Source organism: Oncorhynchus kisutch, linkage group LG1, assembly GCF_002021735.2.
Source record: "Oncorhynchus kisutch isolate 150728-3 linkage group LG1, Okis_V2, whole genome shotgun sequence".
NCBI classification, from domain to species: domain Eukaryota; kingdom Metazoa; phylum Chordata; class Actinopteri; order Salmoniformes; family Salmonidae; genus Oncorhynchus; species Oncorhynchus kisutch.
Window position 1 is genome coordinate 22,742,232 of NC_034174.2, and position 20,307 is coordinate 22,762,538.

General features: G+C 45.6%; 1 protein-coding gene across 1 annotated transcript in view; it reads left to right on the plus strand.

The window, feature by feature from the left end:
• Nucleotides 1-20,307, plus strand: part of dnah1 (dynein, axonemal, heavy chain 1) — a 67,283-nt gene that overhangs the window by 13,117 nt on the left and 33,859 nt on the right. The window contains exons 21-46 of the mRNA XM_031833868.1: nucleotides 105-317; nucleotides 538-702; nucleotides 840-961; nucleotides 1,132-1,237; nucleotides 1,337-1,516; nucleotides 3,530-3,670; nucleotides 4,346-4,509; nucleotides 4,662-4,775; nucleotides 10,452-10,640; nucleotides 12,479-12,584; nucleotides 12,714-12,827; nucleotides 12,945-13,094; nucleotides 15,014-15,100; nucleotides 15,190-15,376; nucleotides 15,541-15,632; nucleotides 15,749-15,903; nucleotides 16,103-16,280; nucleotides 16,386-16,580; nucleotides 16,726-16,845; nucleotides 16,987-17,250; nucleotides 17,334-17,474; nucleotides 17,611-17,771; nucleotides 17,885-18,042; nucleotides 18,133-18,306; nucleotides 18,462-18,583; nucleotides 19,992-20,282. Coding sequence (XP_031689728.1) covers nucleotides 105-317; nucleotides 538-702; nucleotides 840-961; nucleotides 1,132-1,237; nucleotides 1,337-1,516; nucleotides 3,530-3,670; nucleotides 4,346-4,509; nucleotides 4,662-4,775; nucleotides 10,452-10,640; nucleotides 12,479-12,584; nucleotides 12,714-12,827; nucleotides 12,945-13,094; nucleotides 15,014-15,100; nucleotides 15,190-15,376; nucleotides 15,541-15,632; nucleotides 15,749-15,903; nucleotides 16,103-16,280; nucleotides 16,386-16,580; nucleotides 16,726-16,845; nucleotides 16,987-17,250; nucleotides 17,334-17,474; nucleotides 17,611-17,771; nucleotides 17,885-18,042; nucleotides 18,133-18,306; nucleotides 18,462-18,583; nucleotides 19,992-20,282 — 4,089 coding nt within the window. The remainder of the gene's footprint in view (nucleotides 1-104; nucleotides 318-537; nucleotides 703-839; nucleotides 962-1,131; nucleotides 1,238-1,336; nucleotides 1,517-3,529; nucleotides 3,671-4,345; nucleotides 4,510-4,661; nucleotides 4,776-10,451; nucleotides 10,641-12,478; nucleotides 12,585-12,713; nucleotides 12,828-12,944; nucleotides 13,095-15,013; nucleotides 15,101-15,189; nucleotides 15,377-15,540; nucleotides 15,633-15,748; nucleotides 15,904-16,102; nucleotides 16,281-16,385; nucleotides 16,581-16,725; nucleotides 16,846-16,986; nucleotides 17,251-17,333; nucleotides 17,475-17,610; nucleotides 17,772-17,884; nucleotides 18,043-18,132; nucleotides 18,307-18,461; nucleotides 18,584-19,991; nucleotides 20,283-20,307) is intronic.

Genomic DNA, 20,307 nt, shown 5'->3' on the forward strand with positions numbered 1-20,307 from the left:
AATAAAGTGGCTAATATCTGTTACAGCCAATAGCGCTGACGGACACAGTTATCTAATATCCTAATTTTGGGCTGAACTGAATGTTCCTCCCTCTCCCCATTCAGGCTCTGGATAAGATGGAGCATGAGTGGTCGACGGTGGCCTTCGAGGTGTTGCCCTACAAGGAGACAGGCACTTACATCCTGAAGAGCCCAGATGAGGCGTCACAGCTGCTGGATGACCACATCGTCATGACCCAGAGCATGTCTTTCTCCCCCTACAAGAAACCCTTTGAGGAACGCATCAGCACGTGGGAGAGCAAGCTCAGGATGACTCAGGTACAGCAGAAAGATACATAAGTCTGACTGGGTGTCATTGGAAGGAGAAGGAGGCTAAAGTAACATTGAAAGTGTCCAACTAGGTGAATGGAGAGCCTTAAAAGGATGATTGGCCCATTCTCACCATTTTAAAATCCCTGTAGTAGATGTTGTTCATTCTTCATGAGATGTTTCAAAGCCTCATTAATGTTGTGTGACTGCCCTCTGCTGTTGCTTGCAGGATGTGCTGGAAGAGTGGCTGACCTGCCAGCGCTCTTGGCTTTACCTGGAGCCTATCTTCAGCTCTGACGACATCAACCGCCAGTTGCCTGTAGAGGGAAAGAGGTACCAGACCATGGAGCGCACCTGGAGGAAAGTGATGAAGAGCGCCTATGACAACAAACAGGTGAGATACTGTAATCACAACACAATACAACAACAAGCCACATCATGCTTAGATTGACTTCAATAAGGTTTAGTGTTGATACTGAGTGTAAACTAAATGTGTATTGTGTGTGTGCATACGTGCATGTGTGTGTCTAGGTAATTGACCTGTGCCCGGACCCCCGTCTGTTGGACAGTCTGAGGGATTGTAATAAGCTGTTGGAGCTGGTGCAGAAGGGTCTGAGCGACTACCTAGAGACCAAGCGTGGCTCCTTCCCCAGGTATGCTGTCACTATTGACTGTGTTTCAGCTCTAACCAATAACCAATATGACTGTTTATTTAGATTCAGTATTACAGATGAATTCGATAGTTGTTGATTAATACCATTAAAAACAGCTTTGAATTGATCTTTCTCAGAAATGGCAACATAGAGAACTTTTGCCTTTGCAGGTTCTATTTCCTGTCTGACGACGAGCTCCTGGAGATTCTCTCCCAGACCAAGGATCCCACAGCAGTACAGCCTCATCTGCGCAAATGCTTTGAGAACATTGCACGGGTTAGTCTGTCTCTCTCTATCCCCCTGCGCCCCTTTTCATATATTCCTTTTCTCAAGTTTTAACTCTTTCTATCTCTTCTCCTTCTGTGTGTCCCACAGCTTAAGTTCCAGTCAGACCTGCAGATCACTCATATGTACTCTGGGGAGGGGGAGGAGGTCAAGCTCTGCCTGCCAGTGTGGCCCTCTGGGAATGTGGAGGACTGGCTGAGAGAGGTGGAGAAGTCTATGAAGGCCTGTCTGAGGGACAACATTGAACGCTCGCTGAAGGTCTATCCACAGGTCAGCCCCTTACCAAATCAACAGTAGCAGTGCATGGGTCAAATTTTTGGGGAAGCCAAGCCAGGGGGAAAATAGCCATATTACAATCTATGTGTTGTGATAATTGGGTTGTTTGCTCTATAACCTGTTAGTTCATATGTCACCGTGATATATAGGCCTAAGGCCCAGACAATAAGAAGACAACAGTCACACAGTGGCAGAATAAATTCAACCACATGGTTGTTTCATCACAAAACCGGAGAGCAACATCTGTCTGGTGAAGTCCACAAAGGATATTTGAATGTAACAGTTACATGAGCTACAGCATGGGCAAGCAAGTTAATAATGTTTTGTACATTTTCAAACTTGTAAACAACTACTAATTTAGAACCACAGAGTTACTGCAAGTCACAAAGAAAACAGGAGATGCCTCCTCTATTCAAGCACCATTTCAACTTCAACATTTCAATATCATCAAATCACCTATGCTTGTTCTAATACAGTGACAACTTAAAGATACCAAAAACAATTTAGACCAATCAACGTAAGCTAAATATGTGTGGCTGTCCATGTTACTGACATGTAGACTCGCTGTACTTGTAGAGAAATGCCAATGCCATTCTCCTGTCTTTCATGTTGCCCAAATGGTCTATGACTGTCATACAGTAAATGCTTTAAATTTTTGTTGTCCTAGGCTACCTGGCTAAAATGCTTGCTCGCTAACCTAACTTCCTTTAATGGGCAACAATGAGCCAGCTAGTTAATATTAGTCTTCTACATCTAGCTACATATTGAACTCCCATCCTCTCAGGCCAGGGGCACAAGGTATGAATTTATAGTTGGATCAGATTCACCGTTGTAATCATTGGCCAGTATGGAGAATTAAGTAAAAGTCCAAATCCTTATCTCCATCCATGGCTAATTTAGGAAAGGGACGATTTTAACTAGCTAGCTAGCCAGCCATCGGAAAACAACGACACAGTGAGATGCAACAATTCAATTTTTTTCTGTCAATTACGTTATGCTTTTGATGTGATGTGATTGGTGTGAAGATAATTCCTAACTGACTTCCCTTGACACTTTTTTTTGGGTTCGCCAGGACCAACCACAGTTTAGCTCAACGCTGATTGGCTATTATTTTAGAATGTTTTTATCAAGGGAGACCAAATGCTTGTTGGCTTCCCTTGCTATCGAATTCAATGCTGTGGGTGGCAATGATATCATACATGTTTAGGCCAGACGTCATCAGATACTTAAGTGATAATGGCCAAAAAGGCGATGTTTGGAGGATATATCGACATGGGTGTTGTTAGGCTTTCTAGGGTTGCTACCCAGGCTGTCTGGTCGTTCGTTGTATTAGTTCTGTTGCCTTAGACATGAACCAGTCTTTCAGTCTTTTTGTTCTGTATCTATGGACGCAACCCAGTCATACCTTCTAAATGTTCCATTGCCATACTGGCTAGCAACGTTCTTATCCCTTGCTTGCTATCTAGCCAACTATGGCTAACTTAAAGTGCAGACAGAAAAAAAGCAACGTATTTGCATTTGTTTAAGCTGTTTTCTAGTGACATTTATTTGGATAATGTTACAGCCAGAACATTGAGCTAATGAGGCGCGATTTCGCCTGGCATAGAAAATGTGCTCACTCGTCAGGACACTGTTGTTCAGAGAAGCTATCTAACAACACAATCACTTCAAACTGAAGCTGGAAAGACTGCAAACTAGCTGCACTTCGTTTTGTTTTACCGTTTTTCAATTGACATTTCTTTGTATATATTCATGAAATATGATCGTTTTTTTCTTGGTCCATTTTCGGGGGAAGCCTGACTCCCCTTGGCAGCCATGAATACACACAACTGCCAATATATCAACCGGTGGACAGAAAACTATATAGTTCAAACATGATTTTGTCTTACTGTATTGTCATCTGTTACACTGGGCTCAATTGGGCTAAATTTTCCAAATAGTGCCCAAGCTTTGTGAAACGCACTGACAACTGTGATGTGTGTGTGCCCTCCTGTCCCTTCCCCTTAGCAACCACGTACAGAGTGGGTGTTATCATGGCCTGGGCAGGTGGTGATCGCTGGCTGCCAGACCTTCTGGACCACTGAGGTGTCAAATGCACTGGAGCAGGGAGACCTGACTGACCGACTCTATCCCCAGCTACAAACACAGGTGTGTATCCTAAGTTTTCCCAAAGCTTGGCTAGACCCTGGCTATAGATGGGTTAGTTGACAACGTTACGAAAACCATGTGTATTTTTGTGATTTTGGATGGCCAGATTGCTAGCAAGAATGACAAGAAACTGCCACGTGGGGAATCGTAAGTGTCTTGTTAAGTGTTTTGTCTGATTTCATGTCAGTACTATTGCTAAAGTGTGCTAGCTAGCTAGCCAACAACTGTAACAATGTATTTGAGAGACAACAAGTGATTATTGTGCAAATTTATTTATGTTTTCAATAAACATTGGAGAGGAAATATAGCTTACATGTTGTCAATCTAAGCTAACCTCGTCTATTTGGCCCATAGTTATGCACAAGTCAGTTGTTGCTAAACAACCAACCTGTCTAATTTGTAGCTGAAGTTCAGATGTGCATGGAAAACATTTGACATTTTAGTAATTTAGCAGACGCTCTTATCCAGAGGAACTTACAGTAGAGTGAGTGTATAAATGTTCATACTTTTTTCTCTGTGGGAATCAAACCCACAACCTTGGTGTTGCAAGCTCCATGATCTACCTACTGAACCAACTGGGACCATCAGTATTGCTTCAATGGGCTATGATATCATTGTGAAGAATGTGAAAGAGAATATGTGACTGACAGTGTCCTCCCCTTTGTTATGGTGTAGCTGGGAGACCTGGTGCAGCTGGTGAGGGGCCGCCTGTCTAAGATGCAGAGAGCCGTTCTGTCTGCCCTCATCGTCATAGAGGTCCATGCCAAGGACGTGGCAGCCAAGCTGGTAGAGGAGGGCGTCTCCAGCATCAATGACTTTGAGTGGATCAGCCAGCTCAGGTTTGACCTGCCCAACAAAATATACCTGCTGCTCATATGATGTACTTCTTCTGCCTTAGAGAGCTAACGATTTGGGTGGAACCATTGTGTGCAGATGACATGCAAAAATCTGTGAACATTCCAGATTCCCCTTAATTAATATTTGTTTCTAGGTATTACTGGGCTCGAAATGACCTGTATATCCGGGCGGTGAACGCAGAGTTCCTCTATGGATATGAGTACCTGGGCAACTCCGGACGCCTGGTCATCACCCCACTCACAGACCGGTAAGCTTTGGCTACCCTCCATTGGGTCTCAATGACTCCCACCCTTGTTATGAAAGCATGTCTCACCCATAGAGATAGATTGAGGACTCTAGTCAAATCAAATCAAATTTATTTATATAGCCCTTCGTACATCAGCTGATATCTCAAAGTGCTGTACAGAAACCCAGCCTAAAACCCCAAACAGCAAGCAATGCAGGTGTAGAAGCACGGTGGCTAGGAAAAACTCCCTAGAAAGTCCAAAACCTAGGAAGAAACCTATAGAGGAACCAGGCTATGTGGGTTGGCCAGTCCTCTTCTGGCTGTGCCGGGTGGAGATTATAACAGAACATGGCCAAGATGTTCAAATGTTCATAAATGACCAGCATGGTCGAATAATAATAAGGCAGAACAGTTGACACTGGAGCAGCAGCACGGCCAGGTGGACTGGGGACAGCAAGGAGTCATCATGTCAGGTAGTCCTGAGGCATGGTCCTAGGGCTCAGGTCCTCCGAGAGAGAGAAAGAAAGAGAGAATTAGAGAGAGCACACTTAAGTACTCCAGATATAACAAACTGACCCTAGCCCCCCGACACATAAACTACTGCAGCATAAATACTGGAGGCTGAGACAGGAGGGGTCAGGAGACACTGTGGCCCCATCTGAGGACACCCCCGGACAGGGCCAAACAGGAAGGATATAACCCCACCCACTTTGCCAAAGCACAGCCCCCACACCACTAGAGGGATATCTTCAACCACCAACTTACCATCCTCAGACAAGGCTGAGTATAGCCCACAAAGATCTCCGCCACGGCACAACCCAAGGGGGGGGGCGCCAACCCAGACAGGATGATCACATCAGTGACTCAACCCACTCAGGTAACGCACCCCTCCCAGGGACGGTATGAGAGAGCCCCAGTAAGCCAGTGACTCAGCCCCTGTAATAGGGTTAGAGGCAGAGAATCCCAGTGGAAAGAGGGGAACCGGCCAGGCAGAGACAGCAAGGGCGGTTCGTTGCTCCAGAGCCTTTCCGTTCACCTTCCCACTCCTGGGCCAGACTACACTCAATCATATGACCCACTGAAGAGATGAGTCTTCAGTAAAGACTTAAAGGTTGAGACCGAGTTTGCGTCTCTGACATGGGTAGGCAGACCATTCCATAAAAATTGAGCTCTATAGGAGAAAGCCCTGCCTCCAGCTGGTTGCTTAGAAATTCTAGGGACAATTAGGAGGCCTGTGTCTTGTGACCATAGCATACGTGTAGGTATGTACGGCAGGACCAAGTCAGAGAGATAGGTAGGAGCAAGCCCATGTAATGCTTTGTAGGTTAGCAGTAAAACCTTGAAATCAGCCCTTGCTTTGACAGGAAGCCAGTGTAGGGAGGCTAGCACTGGAGTAATATGATACATTTTTTTGGTTCTAGTCAGGATTCTAGCAGCCGTATTTAGCACTAACTGAAGTTCATTTAGTGCTTTATCCGGGTAGCCGGAAAGTAGAGCATTGCAGTAGTCTAACCTAGAAGTGACAAAAGCATGGATGAATTTTTCTGCATCATTTTTGGACAGGAAGTTTCTGATTTTTGCAATGTTACGTAGATGGAAAAAAGCTGTCCTTGAAATGGTCTTGATATGTTCTTCAAAAGAGAGATCAGGGTCCAGAGTAACGCCGAGGTCCTTCACCGTTTTATTTGAGACGACTGTACAACCATTAAGATTAATTGTCACTTCAGCGATTTTTGCCATTCGTTCCAGTCACAGGCAGCAGAGAACTGGAACGAAAGGCGGCCAAATGAGGTGTTGGCTCTAGGGATGATCAGTGAGATACACCTGCTGGAGCGCGTGCTACAGGTGGGTGTTGCCATCGTGACCAGTGAACTGAGATAAGGCGGAGCTTTACCTAGCATGGACTTGTAGATAACCTGGAGCCAGTGGGTCTGGCGACGAATATGTAATGAGGGCCAGCCGACTAGAGCATACAGGTCGCAGTGGTGGGTGGTATAAGGTGCTTTAGTAACAAAACGGATGGCACTGTGATAAATTGCATCCAGTTTGCTTAGTAGAGTATTGGAAGCTATTTTGTAGATGACATTGCCGAAGTCGAGGATCGGTAGACTAGTCAGTTTTACTAGGGTAAGTTTGGCGGCGTGAGTGAAGGAGGCTTTGTTGCGGAATAGAAAGCCGACTCTAGATTTGATTTTAGATTGGAGATGTTTGATATGAGTCTGGAAGGAGAGTTTACAGTCTAGCTAAACACCTAGGTACTTATAGATGTCCACATATTCCAGGTCGGAACCATCCAGGGTGGTGATGCTAGTCGGGCGTGCGGGTGCAGGCAGCGAACGGTTGAAAAGCATGCATTTGGTTTTTACTAGCGTTTAAGAGCAGTTGGAGGCCACGGAAGGAGTGTTGTATGGCATTGAAGCTCGTTTGGAGGTTAAATAGCACAGTGTCCAAGGACGGGCCGGAAGTATACAGAATGGTGTCGTCTGCGTAGAGGTGGATCAGGGAATCGCCCGCAGCAAGAGCAACATCAATGATATATACAGAGAAAAGAGTCGGCCCGAGAATTGAACCCTGTGGCACCCCCATAGAGACTGCCAGAGGACCGGACAGCATGCCCTCCGATTTGACACACTGAACTCTGTCTGCAAAGTAGTTTGTGAACCAGGCAAGGCAGTCATTAGAAAAACAGAGTCTACTGAGTCTGCCGATAAGAATGCGGTGATTGACAGTCAAAAGCCTTGGCAAGGTCGATGAAGACGGCTGCACAGTACTGTCTTTTATCGATGGCGGTTATGATATCGTTTAGTACCTTGAGCGTGGCTGAGGTGCACCCGTGACCGGCTCGGAAACCAGATTGCACAGCGGAGAAGGTACGGTGGGATTCGAGATGGTCAGTGACCTGTTTGTTGAGTTGGCTTTCGAAGACCTTAGATAGGCAGGGCAGGATGGATATAGGACTGTAACAGTTTGGGTCCAGGGTGTCTCCCCCTTTGAAGGGGGGGATGACTGCGGCAGCTTTCCAATCCTTGGGGATCTCAGACGATATGAAAGAGAGGTTGAACAGGCTGGTAATAGGTGTTGCGACAATGGCGGCGGATAGTTTCAGAAATAGAGGGTTCAGATTGTCAAGCCCAGCTGATATGTACGGGTCCAGGTTTTGCAGCGCTTTCAGAACATCTGCGGAGCTGTTGGCCGAGGTTGGAGTAGCCAGGAGGAAGGCATGGCCAGCCGTTGAGAAATGCTTGTTGAAGTTTTCGATTATGATGGATTCATCGGTGGTGACCGTGTTACCTAGCCTCAGTGCAGTGGGCAGCTGGGAGGAGGTGCTCTTGTTCTCCATGGACTTTACAGTGTGCCAGAACATTTTGGAGTTAGAGCTACAGGATGCAAATTTCTGCTTGAAAAAGCTGTCCTTTGCTTGGACTGCGTGTATTGGTTCCTGACTTCGCTGAACAGTTGCATATCGCGGGGACTATTCGATGCTATTGCAGTCCCCCACAGGATGTTTTTGTGCTGGTCGAGGGCAGTCAGGTCTGGAGTGAACCAAGGGCTATATCTGTTCTTGGTTCTGCATTTTCTGAATGGAGCATGCTTATCTAAAATGGTGAGGAAGTTACTTTTAAAGAATGACCAGGCATCCTCAACTGACAGGATGAGGTCAATATCCTTCCAGGATACCCGGGCCAGGTCGATTAGAAAGGCCTGCTCACAGAAGTGTTTTAGGGAGCGTTTGACAGTGATGAGGGGTGGTCGTTTGACTGCGGATCCGTAGCGGATACAGGCAATGAGGCAGTGATTGCTGAGATCCTGGTTGAAGACAGCGGAGGTGTATTTGGAGGGCCAGTTGGTCAGGATGACGTCTATGAGGGTGCCCTTTTTACAGATTTAGGGTTGTACCTGGTGGGTTCCTTGATGATTTGTGTGAGATTGAGGGCATCTAGCTTATTGTAGGACTGCCGGGGTGTTAAGCATATCCCAGTTTAGCTCACCTAACAGGACAAACTCTGAAGCTAGATGGGGGGCGATCAATTCACAGATGGTGTCCAGGGCACAGCTGGGAGCTGAGGGGGGTTGGTAGCAGGCGGCAACAGTGAGAGACTTATTTCTGGAGAGAGTAATTTTTAAAATTAGTAGTTCGAACTGTTTGAGTATGGACCTGGAAAGTATGACATTACTTTGCAGGCTATCTCTGTAGTAGACTGCAACTCCTCCCCCTTTGGCAGTTCTATCTTGACGGAAAATGTTATAGTTGGGTATGGTAATCTCTGAATTTTTGGTGGCCTTCCTGAGCCAGGATTCAGACACGGCAAGGACATCAGGGTTAGCAGAGTGTGCTAAAGCAGTGAGTAAAACAAACTTAGGGAGGAGACTTCTGATGTTGACATGCATGAAACCAAGGCTTTTTCGATCACAGAAGTCAACAAATGAGGGTGCCTGGGGACATGCAGGGCCTGGGTTTACCTCCACATCACCCGTCGAACAGAGGAGTAGTATGAGGGTGCGGCTAAAGGCTATCAAAACTGGTCGCCTAGCGCGTTGGGGACAAAGAATAAAAGGAGCAGATTTCTGAGCATGGTAGAATATATTCAGGGCATAATGCGCAGACAAGGGTATGGTGGGGTGCGGGTACAGCGGAGGTAAGCCCAGGCACTGGGTGATGATAAGAGAGGTTGTATCTCTGGACATGCTGGTTGTAATGGGTGAGGTCACCGCATGTGTGGGAGGTGGTCCATTGTAAACTAAAACAATGATAACCAACCTGAACAACAGTATACAAGGCATATTGACATTTGAGAGAGACATACAGTGAGGCATACAGTAATCGCAGGTGTTGATTACCTTGCTAGCTGAGCCTGAGCCAGTCACTGACTTATATGAAAGAAAGGGAAGCTAACCAACCAGCTAGTGCAACACTAAATGCAATTCTCCTTCTATAAGCAAGCTAGCTAGTTACTGTAAAATGCACTGATGCTTCTTTTCGCAAGCTAGTGTAACGAATGTGAAACGGCTAGCTAGGTGGTGCGCGCTAAATAGCGTTTCAATCGGTGACGTCACTTGCTCTGAGACCTTGAAGTAGTGGTTCCCCTTGCTCTGCAAGGGCTGTGGCTTTTGTGGAGCGATGGGTAGCGATGCTTCGTGGGTGACTGTTGTTGATATGTGCAGAGGGTCCCTGGTTCGCGCCCGGGTATGGGCGAAGGGACGGTCTAAAGTTATACTGTTACACTAGCTAGTTACCTTGCTATTTTAGTAACATTATTTTATCTCAATTAATGATTTTTAATGAAGCAGCAAGCAACGTGCTCTGCCGTGAGTCTGTACAGTATCGAGTCTGAGGCAGAGCTGTGCATTTATCTGCCCCACCCCAATGTTACAACTTAGCAATTGGTGCTTTGGAAACATGCTGAAATACAGACTGGCTGCTGGGAACATGTCTACAACTTATCAGCAAGCTGTTAAACTATTGTAAATAAGTGACAAGCTACACACTGTTTATAAGTGCAGTGCAAAATCTATAGCTAGCAGGAGATAAAATTCCATCCCAGTGTTTGTCAGTGAAGCTAGCAGCAGGCAGGCTACAATAAGCTAAAACCAGTTGATGAAAACACTGGGGACTGATATACTTGCACATGGCTGTTCGATAAAGGATTTAGGGTTTGTGAGTCTATGGTCTCACCCCTTGCTCCCTCCCCCTCTCAGGTGCTACCTGACCCTGACAGGGGCACTGCACCTGAAGTTCGGAGGGGCCCCTGCGGGTCCAGCAGGAACAGGGAAGACAGAGACCACTAAAGACTTGGGGAAAGCCCTGGCTATCCAGACTGTAGTCTTCAACTGCTCGGATCAGCTGGACTTCATCGCCATGGGCAAGTTCCTCAAGGGACTGGCCAGGTTAGTCCTTATATAAAACACCAAACTGGTATAAATATAAATTGTATGTGCTACAAAAAAACACAAGCCTTATTCTAAAATTAATTCAATTGTATTTTTTTCCTCATCAATCTACACACAAGACCCCATAATGACAAAGCCATTTTTAGCACATTTATTAAAAACAAAACACTGAAATATTACATTTCCATAAATATTCAGACCCTTTACTCAGTACATTGTTGAAGCACCTTTGGCAGCGATTACAGCCTTGAGTCTTCTTGGGTATAACGCTACCGTCTTGGCACCTGTATTTGGGGAGTTTTTTCCCATTCTTGTCTGCAGATCCTCTCAAGCTCTGTCAGGTTGGATGGGGAGTGCAGCTTCACAGCTATTTTCACTTTTCTCCAGAGATGTTCGATTGGGTTCAAGTCCGGGCCCTGTCTGGGCCACTCAAGGACAATCATAGACTTGTCCCGAAGCCACTCATGCACTGTGTGCTTAGGGTTATTGTCCTGTGGGAAGGTGAACCTTCGCCCCAGTCTGAGGTCCTGTGCGCTCTGGAGCAGATTTCTATCGAGGATCTCTTTGTTCTTTGCTTCGTTCATCTTTCCCTTGATCCTCACCAGTCTCCCAGTCCCTGCCGCTGAAAAACCATCCCCACAGCATGATGCTGCCACCACCGTGCTTCACCGTACGGATGTGGCCATGTTTCTTCCAGACGTGACTTTTGGCATTCATGCCAAAGAGTTCCATCTTGGTTTCATCAGATCAGAGAATCTTGTTTCTCATGGTCAGAGTCCTTTAGGTGCCTATTGGCAAACTGCAAGCGGACCGTCGTGCCTACTACTGAGGAGTGGCATCCATCTGGCCACTCTACCATGAAGGCCTGATTGATGGAGTGCTGCAGAGATGGTTATCTTTCTGGAAGGTTATCCCATCTCCACAGAGGTTCTTGTTCACCTCTCCGACCAAGGCCCTTCCCCCCTGATTGCACAGTTTGGCTGGGCGGCCAGCTCTAGGAAGAGTCTTGATGTTTCCAAACTTCTTTCATTTAAGAATGATGGAGGCCGAGTGGCGCAGCGGTCAAAGGCACTGCATCGCAGTGCTAGAGGCATCGCTACATATCCGTGTTCTCCCAAGTCTGTACGGGAGATGCAGCGATGGGACAAGACTTTAACTACAAATTGGGGAGAAAAAGGGGTAAAATAATAATAATGAATGAAAAATAACAAAAGAGAAAAAAACTATAATTTAGAAAACAAATTGAATGATGGAGGCCACTGTGTTATTGGGAACCTTCAATGCTGTAGAAATGTTTTGGTACCCTTCCCCAGATGACTCGACACAATCCTGTCTCGGAGCTCTACGGACAGTTCCTTCGACCTCATGGCTTGGTTTTTGCTCTGACATGCACTGTCAACTGTGGGACCTTATATAGACAGGTGTGTGCCTTTCCAAATCATGTCTAATCAATTGAATTTACCGCAGGTGGACTGCAAACGATTTGTACAAACAGCTCAAGGATGGATCAATGGAAACAGGATGCAGCTGAGCTCACTTTCGAGTCTCATAGCAAAGGGTCTGAATACTTATATAAATAAGGTTTCTGTTTATTATTTTTAATACATTTGCAAAAACGTCTAAAAACCTGTTTATGCTTTGTCATTATGGGTTATTGTGTGTAGAATGATGAAGAAAAAATACAATAAATACAATCCATTTTAGAATAAGACTGTAACGGAACAAAATGTGGGGAAAAGGAAGGGGTCTGAATACTTTCCAAATGCATTGTATATCCTGTTGAATGTATTTAAAAAAAATTGTGGGGCTACTGTGATCTACTGTATCTCCTGTAGTTCTGGAGCCTGGGCATGTTTTGATGAGTTTAACCGCATTGATGTGGAGGTGCTGTCAGTGGTGGCCCAACAAATCGCCACCATCAATAAGGCCCAGCATCAGAGGGTGAACAAAAACATACACAAACACAGTCATAGACAACATGTACACAGTCAAAAGTGCATACACACATGAAAATATTACAGATTTGTATGTCTGTGCGTGCGTTTGTTTGTGTGTGTGTTTGTGTCTCAGGCGGAGCGATTTGTGTTTGAGGGGCAAGAGATCCCTCTTGTTGCGTCTTGTGCTGTTTTCATCACCATGAACCCTGGTTACGCCGGCCGCACTGAACTACCAGATAACCTAAAGGTAGCTACATTAAATTGCCCAAAAACATTTAAAAGTTCACATCCCTGGCAGGGTATTGTAAAAACAAAGCACTGAGGTGTGACTGTAACACATTTTTTTCTATCTGTTTGTCTTAAGGCTCTGTTCCGTCCTGTTGCTATGATGGTCCCTGATTATGCTATGATCGCTGAGATCTCTCTCTACTCCTTTGGCTTCAGCGATGCTAAAGTCCTCTCCAAGAAGATCACCACCACCTTCAAACTGTCCTCCGAGCAGCTCAGCTCCCAGGTGGTACCCTAGTCTACATAGAATCTTTGCTCCAGTACCCATACCCGCATCATGCCTTATTGAGGGTCAAGCTTTATATACAGTGCTGTATTTCTTTGTGAAAGTTGTTGTGGAAATCATAATCAATAATGAGTAGAGACAAGGTCAGTCATCAATCAGGATATTACTTTATTCAAAATGTATTAATAACATCAATAAATTATTGCAATAATGAAGCTGGTCAACGACCCACCCGTAGGTGATTCGTTGACAGCCCAACGAGCGGATTTGAGCCACAGCATTTTATAGCAAAGTACATGCCCTGAATGTTCATGACAAACAACAGATGTATGGAATGGGTCACAAGGTTAGGATTTGTATGAAAGATACTAATAATTTACAGCAGACTATATCTGCTGTAAAGACTGTTCTCATTGTGTAGAAACCAGGGTCTGACCCCCAAAACAAAGTTCCTCTCATCATTATCCATACCGGATCCATCTCCACCCTGGTACCTCCCAGCACATAAACACCAACACATTCTATGGAATGCGGGCTCCGAGAGAGGACAAGACCATCATAAATCAGTTGTTAGAGTTAAATCTCAGAAGCTCCTCTCAGTTCACACAGACACAATAGAGTTCTAAGAACCCTATTTTGTTGCATAAAACAACCATTTGATGCAATAACAGTATTATTAACATAATCATGTAATTTCTCCACGATAATCCACCATTTTGAGATTTTTCTCAACCTAATAGAAAATTACAAGGTTTAAAACATTAATTCACATGTAGACAAATAAGGCCCAACCCAACCCAAACTTATAGGGGAGAAAAACGTCCTTGCACTAGTATACTACTGTCACGACTTGCGCCAAAATCGGTCCCTCTCCTTGTTCGGGCAGCGTTCGGCAGGCGACGTCACCGGTCTTCTAGCCATCGCCGCACCACCTTTCATTTTCCATTTGTTTTGTCTTGTTTACCTGTACACCTGGTTTACGTCTCCTCATAATTACTGTGTATTTAGCCCTCTGTTCCCTCCATGTCTGTGTGGGGTATTGTTTATTGTCGAGGCACGTTTCCGGCTGGATAGCGCCAGGTTTTATGTATACCTGTGTTTTGTGGCAGCTGGTACTTTGTACTTTGTTTGTGGTACTGTGTGCTGCCTTACTTGTTTTGGGCATTTGGTGATGGTGACGCCGTTGCGTTCTGGTTTTACTATTTGCCTCAGTAAAGTACTTCGTGTTCACTCATCTCTGCTCTCCTGCGCCTGACTTCCATGCACCAGCTACACCCACCGTTGACAACTACCATTGTAAATGACCATCTGTTGGTTCATTGAGCCTTTTAACTTAACATAAAATGATCCTTCATTGGGAATGATATAAACATTCAATATTGTTAAGAATCTAATCAGAGTACATTTTTCATCAGTATGAAACAAATCATCTTGTTGATACTGAGCATGCTCCCATTGGTCAGCATAGGGGAAATAACTATTTCCATCCCCAAAAACAAAAAACTTGCATATCTTGTTGGATAAATCCAGGTAGTGACTCCTGGTTTAAGGGAAATTGATTCCATTGGTGCCTAATGAACATGACCCAGGGCAAGCATCATGAATCCACTATTTATAAGGCAACTCCTATAGTCTCTATGTGCCATTAGCACCATACCTGCTATAGTTCCAGAGTATTATCATTGTCATCAAAAATGTAATTTGGTAATGGATATAAGTAAAATAGATTAGGATCAGTTTCACCCTCTCCATTCACCAATCAATCCATAATACATGAGTTGCTTCATTCAAAGTTAAAACCCTCAGTTTTAAGAACCCTATTTTGTTGCATAAAACAACCATTTGATGCAATAACAGTATTATTAACATAATCTTGTAATTTCTCCACAATAAAGTTTGACTGATGTATATGTGTGCAGGATCACTATGACTTTGGTATGAGAGCTGTGAAGACCGTGATCTCTGCTGCTGGAAACTTGAAGAGGGAGAATCAAGATATGAATGAGGTTAGAACAACACTTTATATGCCTAAATACACTGACCAGGTTATCAATAACCTGATGTAATCGGCCTGTCTCCCACCTCTAACTTCCAGGAACTGATCTGTCTACGGGCCATACGAGACGTCAACGTCCCCAAGTTCCTCCAAGATGACCTCAAGCTTTTCAACGGCATTGTGTCCGATCTCTTCCCCAAGATACGGGAGGAGCCCATCGACTACGGCACCCTGGAGAAGTCAATTCGCAATGTGTGTGCCAAGAAGAACCTCAAGGATGTGGATGGTTCGTACTCTATGGGGACACACAGCTTGTTTTTGTACTGTCTAACCTACATTATATCTGCTTATTAGTGATACTGTGCTATTGAGATTAGAATATAGGTATAAATTAGGAGGGAAATAATATATCTTTTTTAACATGGTTTAATTTCCCATGTGTAAATGCAGGATACATCACCAAGTGTATTCAGCTGTATGAGACTACTGTTGTGAGGCATGGACTGATGTTGGTGGGACCGTCCGGCTCCGGAAAAACCAAGGTCTGCATTCCCCAAAAACCTCTCTTTACCAGCAGCACATGATATATGTATTTGAAAATGATTCTGGTATTACAAATGAATGTAATATATTGCCATTGGCTTGGATTGTGTGTCAGTGTTATGAGATCCTAGGGAAAGCGATGACGGCTCTGCAGGGCCAGGTCTCTGTAAGTGGTGGTGTTTATGAGGCTGTACAGACCTATGTCCTCAACCCCAAGTCCATTACCATGGGACAGCTCTACGGGGAGTTTGACCTGTTGACACATGAATGGTGAGTAATTGCTCCATGTGCACATAACAGACCATCGCATACCATATGTAGATTTGGGCACATATAGTACATAAACACTTAAACACCTGGTACATTACAAACACACATACAGTAGATAGCATATTGAATATCCTGAACACTCTCACACATCCATGCACACACACTCATGCCTCTTCTCCCTCTGTGTGTCTCCCTTCAGGTCGGATGGTATCCTGTCCTCTCTGATCCGTGGGGGGTCGTCCTCCATGGACGAGGAGAAGAAGTGGTACATGTTTGATGGGCCAGTGGATGCTGTGTGGATCGAGAACATGAACACTGTGCTGGATGACAATAAAAAACTCTGCCTGAGCTCTGGAGAGATCATCAAGCTCACAGACGTGAGAAACCTTTACATCTCTTCTGTCAGTTTTCCCTCTCTCATTTTATTCCACACCTCATACCAGTTATGCACATTCAGAATAAATGTGTGTATCCTCCTCCAGGTGCAGACGATGATGTTTGAGGTGCAGGACCTGGCGGTGGCGTCCCCGGCCACAGTGTCTCGTTGTGGGATGGTGTACCTGGAGCCTAGCATCCTGGGCCTCATGCCCTTCACTGAGTGCTGGCTGAGGACGGTCCCCGAACCTCTGAGGCCCTACACAGACCAGCTCAATTCCCTCTTCATCAGGTTTCTCCAGGTAACACAGAGGGCCGCTCAACAGGCATTTTACTAATGTTTATTCCACTTTACAACTGTATCATAAGTTAGTCGTTGTGAGTGTCTGGCTGTGTCAGGCCTTGTTCTGTTGGGCCTCAGGGGAAATTGAGTCTGTGTGTCTCTAGGATTCCATCACGTTTGTAAGGAAGTCTGTGAAAGAGGTAATCTTCTCCATGGACAGCAACCTCACATGCAGTCTGCTCAAACTGCTGGACTGTTTCTTCCAACCCTTCATCCATCGAGAGGTCAGTGAACACCACTCCATGCCACAAACACCCACACAATATACCCACCATCAGGAGACAAAAGGGATGAGTGATCAGCTGAGGTGATGGAGATGTTCATCTCTTGATGACTAGTCTGTCATGTACTGTGTGTTTGGCCAGGGGGAGAGGCCTCTTCTGCAGGAGAAGCTTGACCGGTTAAAGGAGCTGATTGAGCCCTGGTTCATCTTCTCTCTGGTGTGGAGTGTGGGAGCCACAGGGGACGCCCCCAGCTGCCAGCGCTTCAGTGCTTGGCTCAGGGCCAAGATGGCAGAGGAGAAGGTTGAGTTGTGTTTTCCAGAGGAAGGCCTGGTGTATGACTACCAGCTTGATGATGCAGGAATCAGCAACATGGGAGACGAAGAGGAGGAGGACAGAGGGAGGAAGGTGAGCATTTGAAAAGCAAACATTCTGGAAATACTTTTAGAAACATAAAGGGCCATACAAGTGACATACATCCTGTTGTGTAGGTGCACTGGGTCAGTTGGATGAAATCTGCCCAGAATGTGGTCATCACGCCAGAGACCAGCTACTCTGACATCATCGTACCCACACCAGACACAGTCCGCATTTCCTTCCTGATGGATATGCTGCTGTCTAACAAGAAGCCTGTAAGTGCCGCCCAATAAGGCACTCATAAATAGTGTATTATCAGTGTATCATTCCTGGTGAAAGCTTTTGTGAGTGTAATGGAGGAGTCTTTCAGTGAGTAGAGTTGTTCTTAGTCAGAGGCTCTGTGTTGACCAGGTGCTGTGCATTGGACCGACCGGCACAGGAAAGACCCTGACCATGTCTGACAAGCTGCTGAAGAACATGCCTGCTGAGTACATTACACACTTCCTTATGTTCTCTGCTCGCACTTCAGCCAACCAGACACAGGATTATATTGATAGCAAACTGGACAAGAGGTAAGCCTTTTACCAACATCTCTCTTTGTACTGTATGATCTGTGCTGTAATGTCTAAAGGCATTCTCATTCCTTTATATACTGACCTCTCTAACCAAAGCATGTATTTGTCAGGCGTAAGGGTGTGTTTGGGCCTCCCCTGGGGAAGTATTTTATCTTCTTCATTGATGACCTGAACATGCCCATTCTGGAGACCTACGGGGCCCAGCCCCCCATTGAGCTTCTCCGCCAGTGGATGGACCATGGAGGCTGGTATGACAGGAAGCAGATAGGTGAGGACCCTTCCTCCAAAGCTGAGTCTGCACATCTAGCTCCCATGGCTCTGTGAAGGCCACCACATTGAACTCTGCTTTGCCCTGCAGGCACTTTTAAACACCTGGTAGACATCAACTTTGCGTGCGCTATGGGACCCCCAGGAGGGGGCAGGAACCCCATAACCCAGCGTTTCACACGCCACTTTAACTTCCTCTCCTTCACTGAGATGGAGGACGCCAGCAAGAAGAAGATCTTCTCTACTATCCTGGGCAACTGGATGGGTGAGACGGCCTGACTGCCGAAAATGTATCCAACTGAAGTTCATTTTGGTGAAGGGTTGAGGGTGGCTAGGTATGGTTGAGGCACCAATCACATTGAGGAGGTAGTTTGTTAAGTTGCTCCAATCCTTTCTAATATATTTGTTGCTTTCTTACAGATGGAAATATAAGTAAAAAGGAACCAGGGAGTAAGTCAGAGAGGGAGACAGAGAGACAGACGAAGGAGAGAGAGAAAGAGAAGACTGACGCTCTAGAAATATGGAACCATGCATCATTATTTTAAACTCAGCAAAAAAGAAACGTCCCCTTTTCAGGACCCTGTCTTTCAAAGATAATTCGTAAAAATCCAAATAACTTCACAGATCTTCATTGTAAAGACTTTAAACACTGTTTCCCATGCTTATTCAAAGAACCATAAACAATTAATAAACATGCACCTGTGGAACGTTCGTTAAGACACTAACAGCTTACAGACAGTAGGCAATTAAGGTCACAGTTATGAAAACATAGGACTCTAAAGACACCTTTCTACTGACTCTGAAAAACACCAAAAGAAAGATACCCAGGGTCCCTGCTCACCTGCGTGAACGTGTCTTAGACATGCTGCAAGGAGGCATGAGGAATGCAGATGTGGCCAGGTCAATAAATAGCCATGTCTGTGGCCAGGGCAATGTCACAATGTCTGTGAGACGCCTAAGACAGCACTACATGGAGACAGGACGGACAGCTGATCGTCCTCGCAGTGGCAGACCACGTGTAACAACACCTGCACAGGATCGGTACATCTGAACATCACACCTGCGGGACAGGTACAGGATGGCAGGTACAGGATGACAATTGCACCAGGAGTTACACCAGGAACGCACAATCCCTCCATCAGTGCTCAGACTGTCTGCAATAGGCGGTAAGGCTGTTCCTCACCAGACGGTAAGGCTGTTGTAAGGTTGTTCCTCACCAGACATCACTGGTAACAACGTCGCCTATGGGCACAAACCCACCGTCTCTGGACCAGACAGGACTGGCAAAAAGTGCTCTTCACTGACGAGTCGCAGTTTTGTCTCACCAGGGGTGATGGTTGGATTCGCCTTTATCGTCGAAGGAATGGCCTTTACACCGAGGCCTCTGGAGCGGGGTCGATTTGGAGGTGGAGGGTCCGTCATGGTCTGGGGCGGTGTATCACAGCATCATCGGACTGAGCATGTTGTCATTGCAGGCAATCTCAATGTTGTGCATTACAGGAAAGACATCCTACTCCCTCATGTGTTACCCTTCCTGCAGGCTCATCCTGACATGATCCTCCAGCATGACAATGCCACCAGCCATACTGCTCGTTCTATGCGTGATTTCCTGCAAGACAGGAATGTCAGTGTTCTGCCATGGCCAGCAAAGAGCCCGGCTCTCATTCCCATTGATCATGTCTGAGACCTGTTAGAATCGAGGGTGAGGGCTAGGGCCATTCCCTCCAGAAATGTCCGGGAACTTGCAGGTGCTCATGGACACATTATTCAATTTCTGTTAGTCACTAGTCTGTGGAACTGTTTCAATTTATGTCTCAGTTGTGTCTCATACAAATATTTACACGTTAAGTTTACTGGAAATAAACGCAGTTGACAGTGAGAGGACGTTTCTTTTTTTGCTGAGTTTAGTAATTTATGTAGATTATTAATACGAGTAGATGTTGATGAAATTCTAAACTGTTAAATTGTTACTGGTCTTTTACTCACACAAAAAGTAAAGTTCTCCATATGTCTTTGCTAATTTTATATCCAACCCGTCTCCCTTATCCCTTTTTTCCCTCAGGACCTGTTCCAGAGATCCAGCCTCTGAACGGGCCTCTGGTGGACGCCACTATCCGTGTCTACGCCACCATCACTTCCCAGCTCCTTCCCACACCAGCCAAATCCCACTACACATTCAATCTTAGGGACCTTTCCAAGGTCTTCCAGGGCATCCTGATGGCAGAGGCTACCAAGATAGAGGTAAATGACTGACGGCTCAAACATG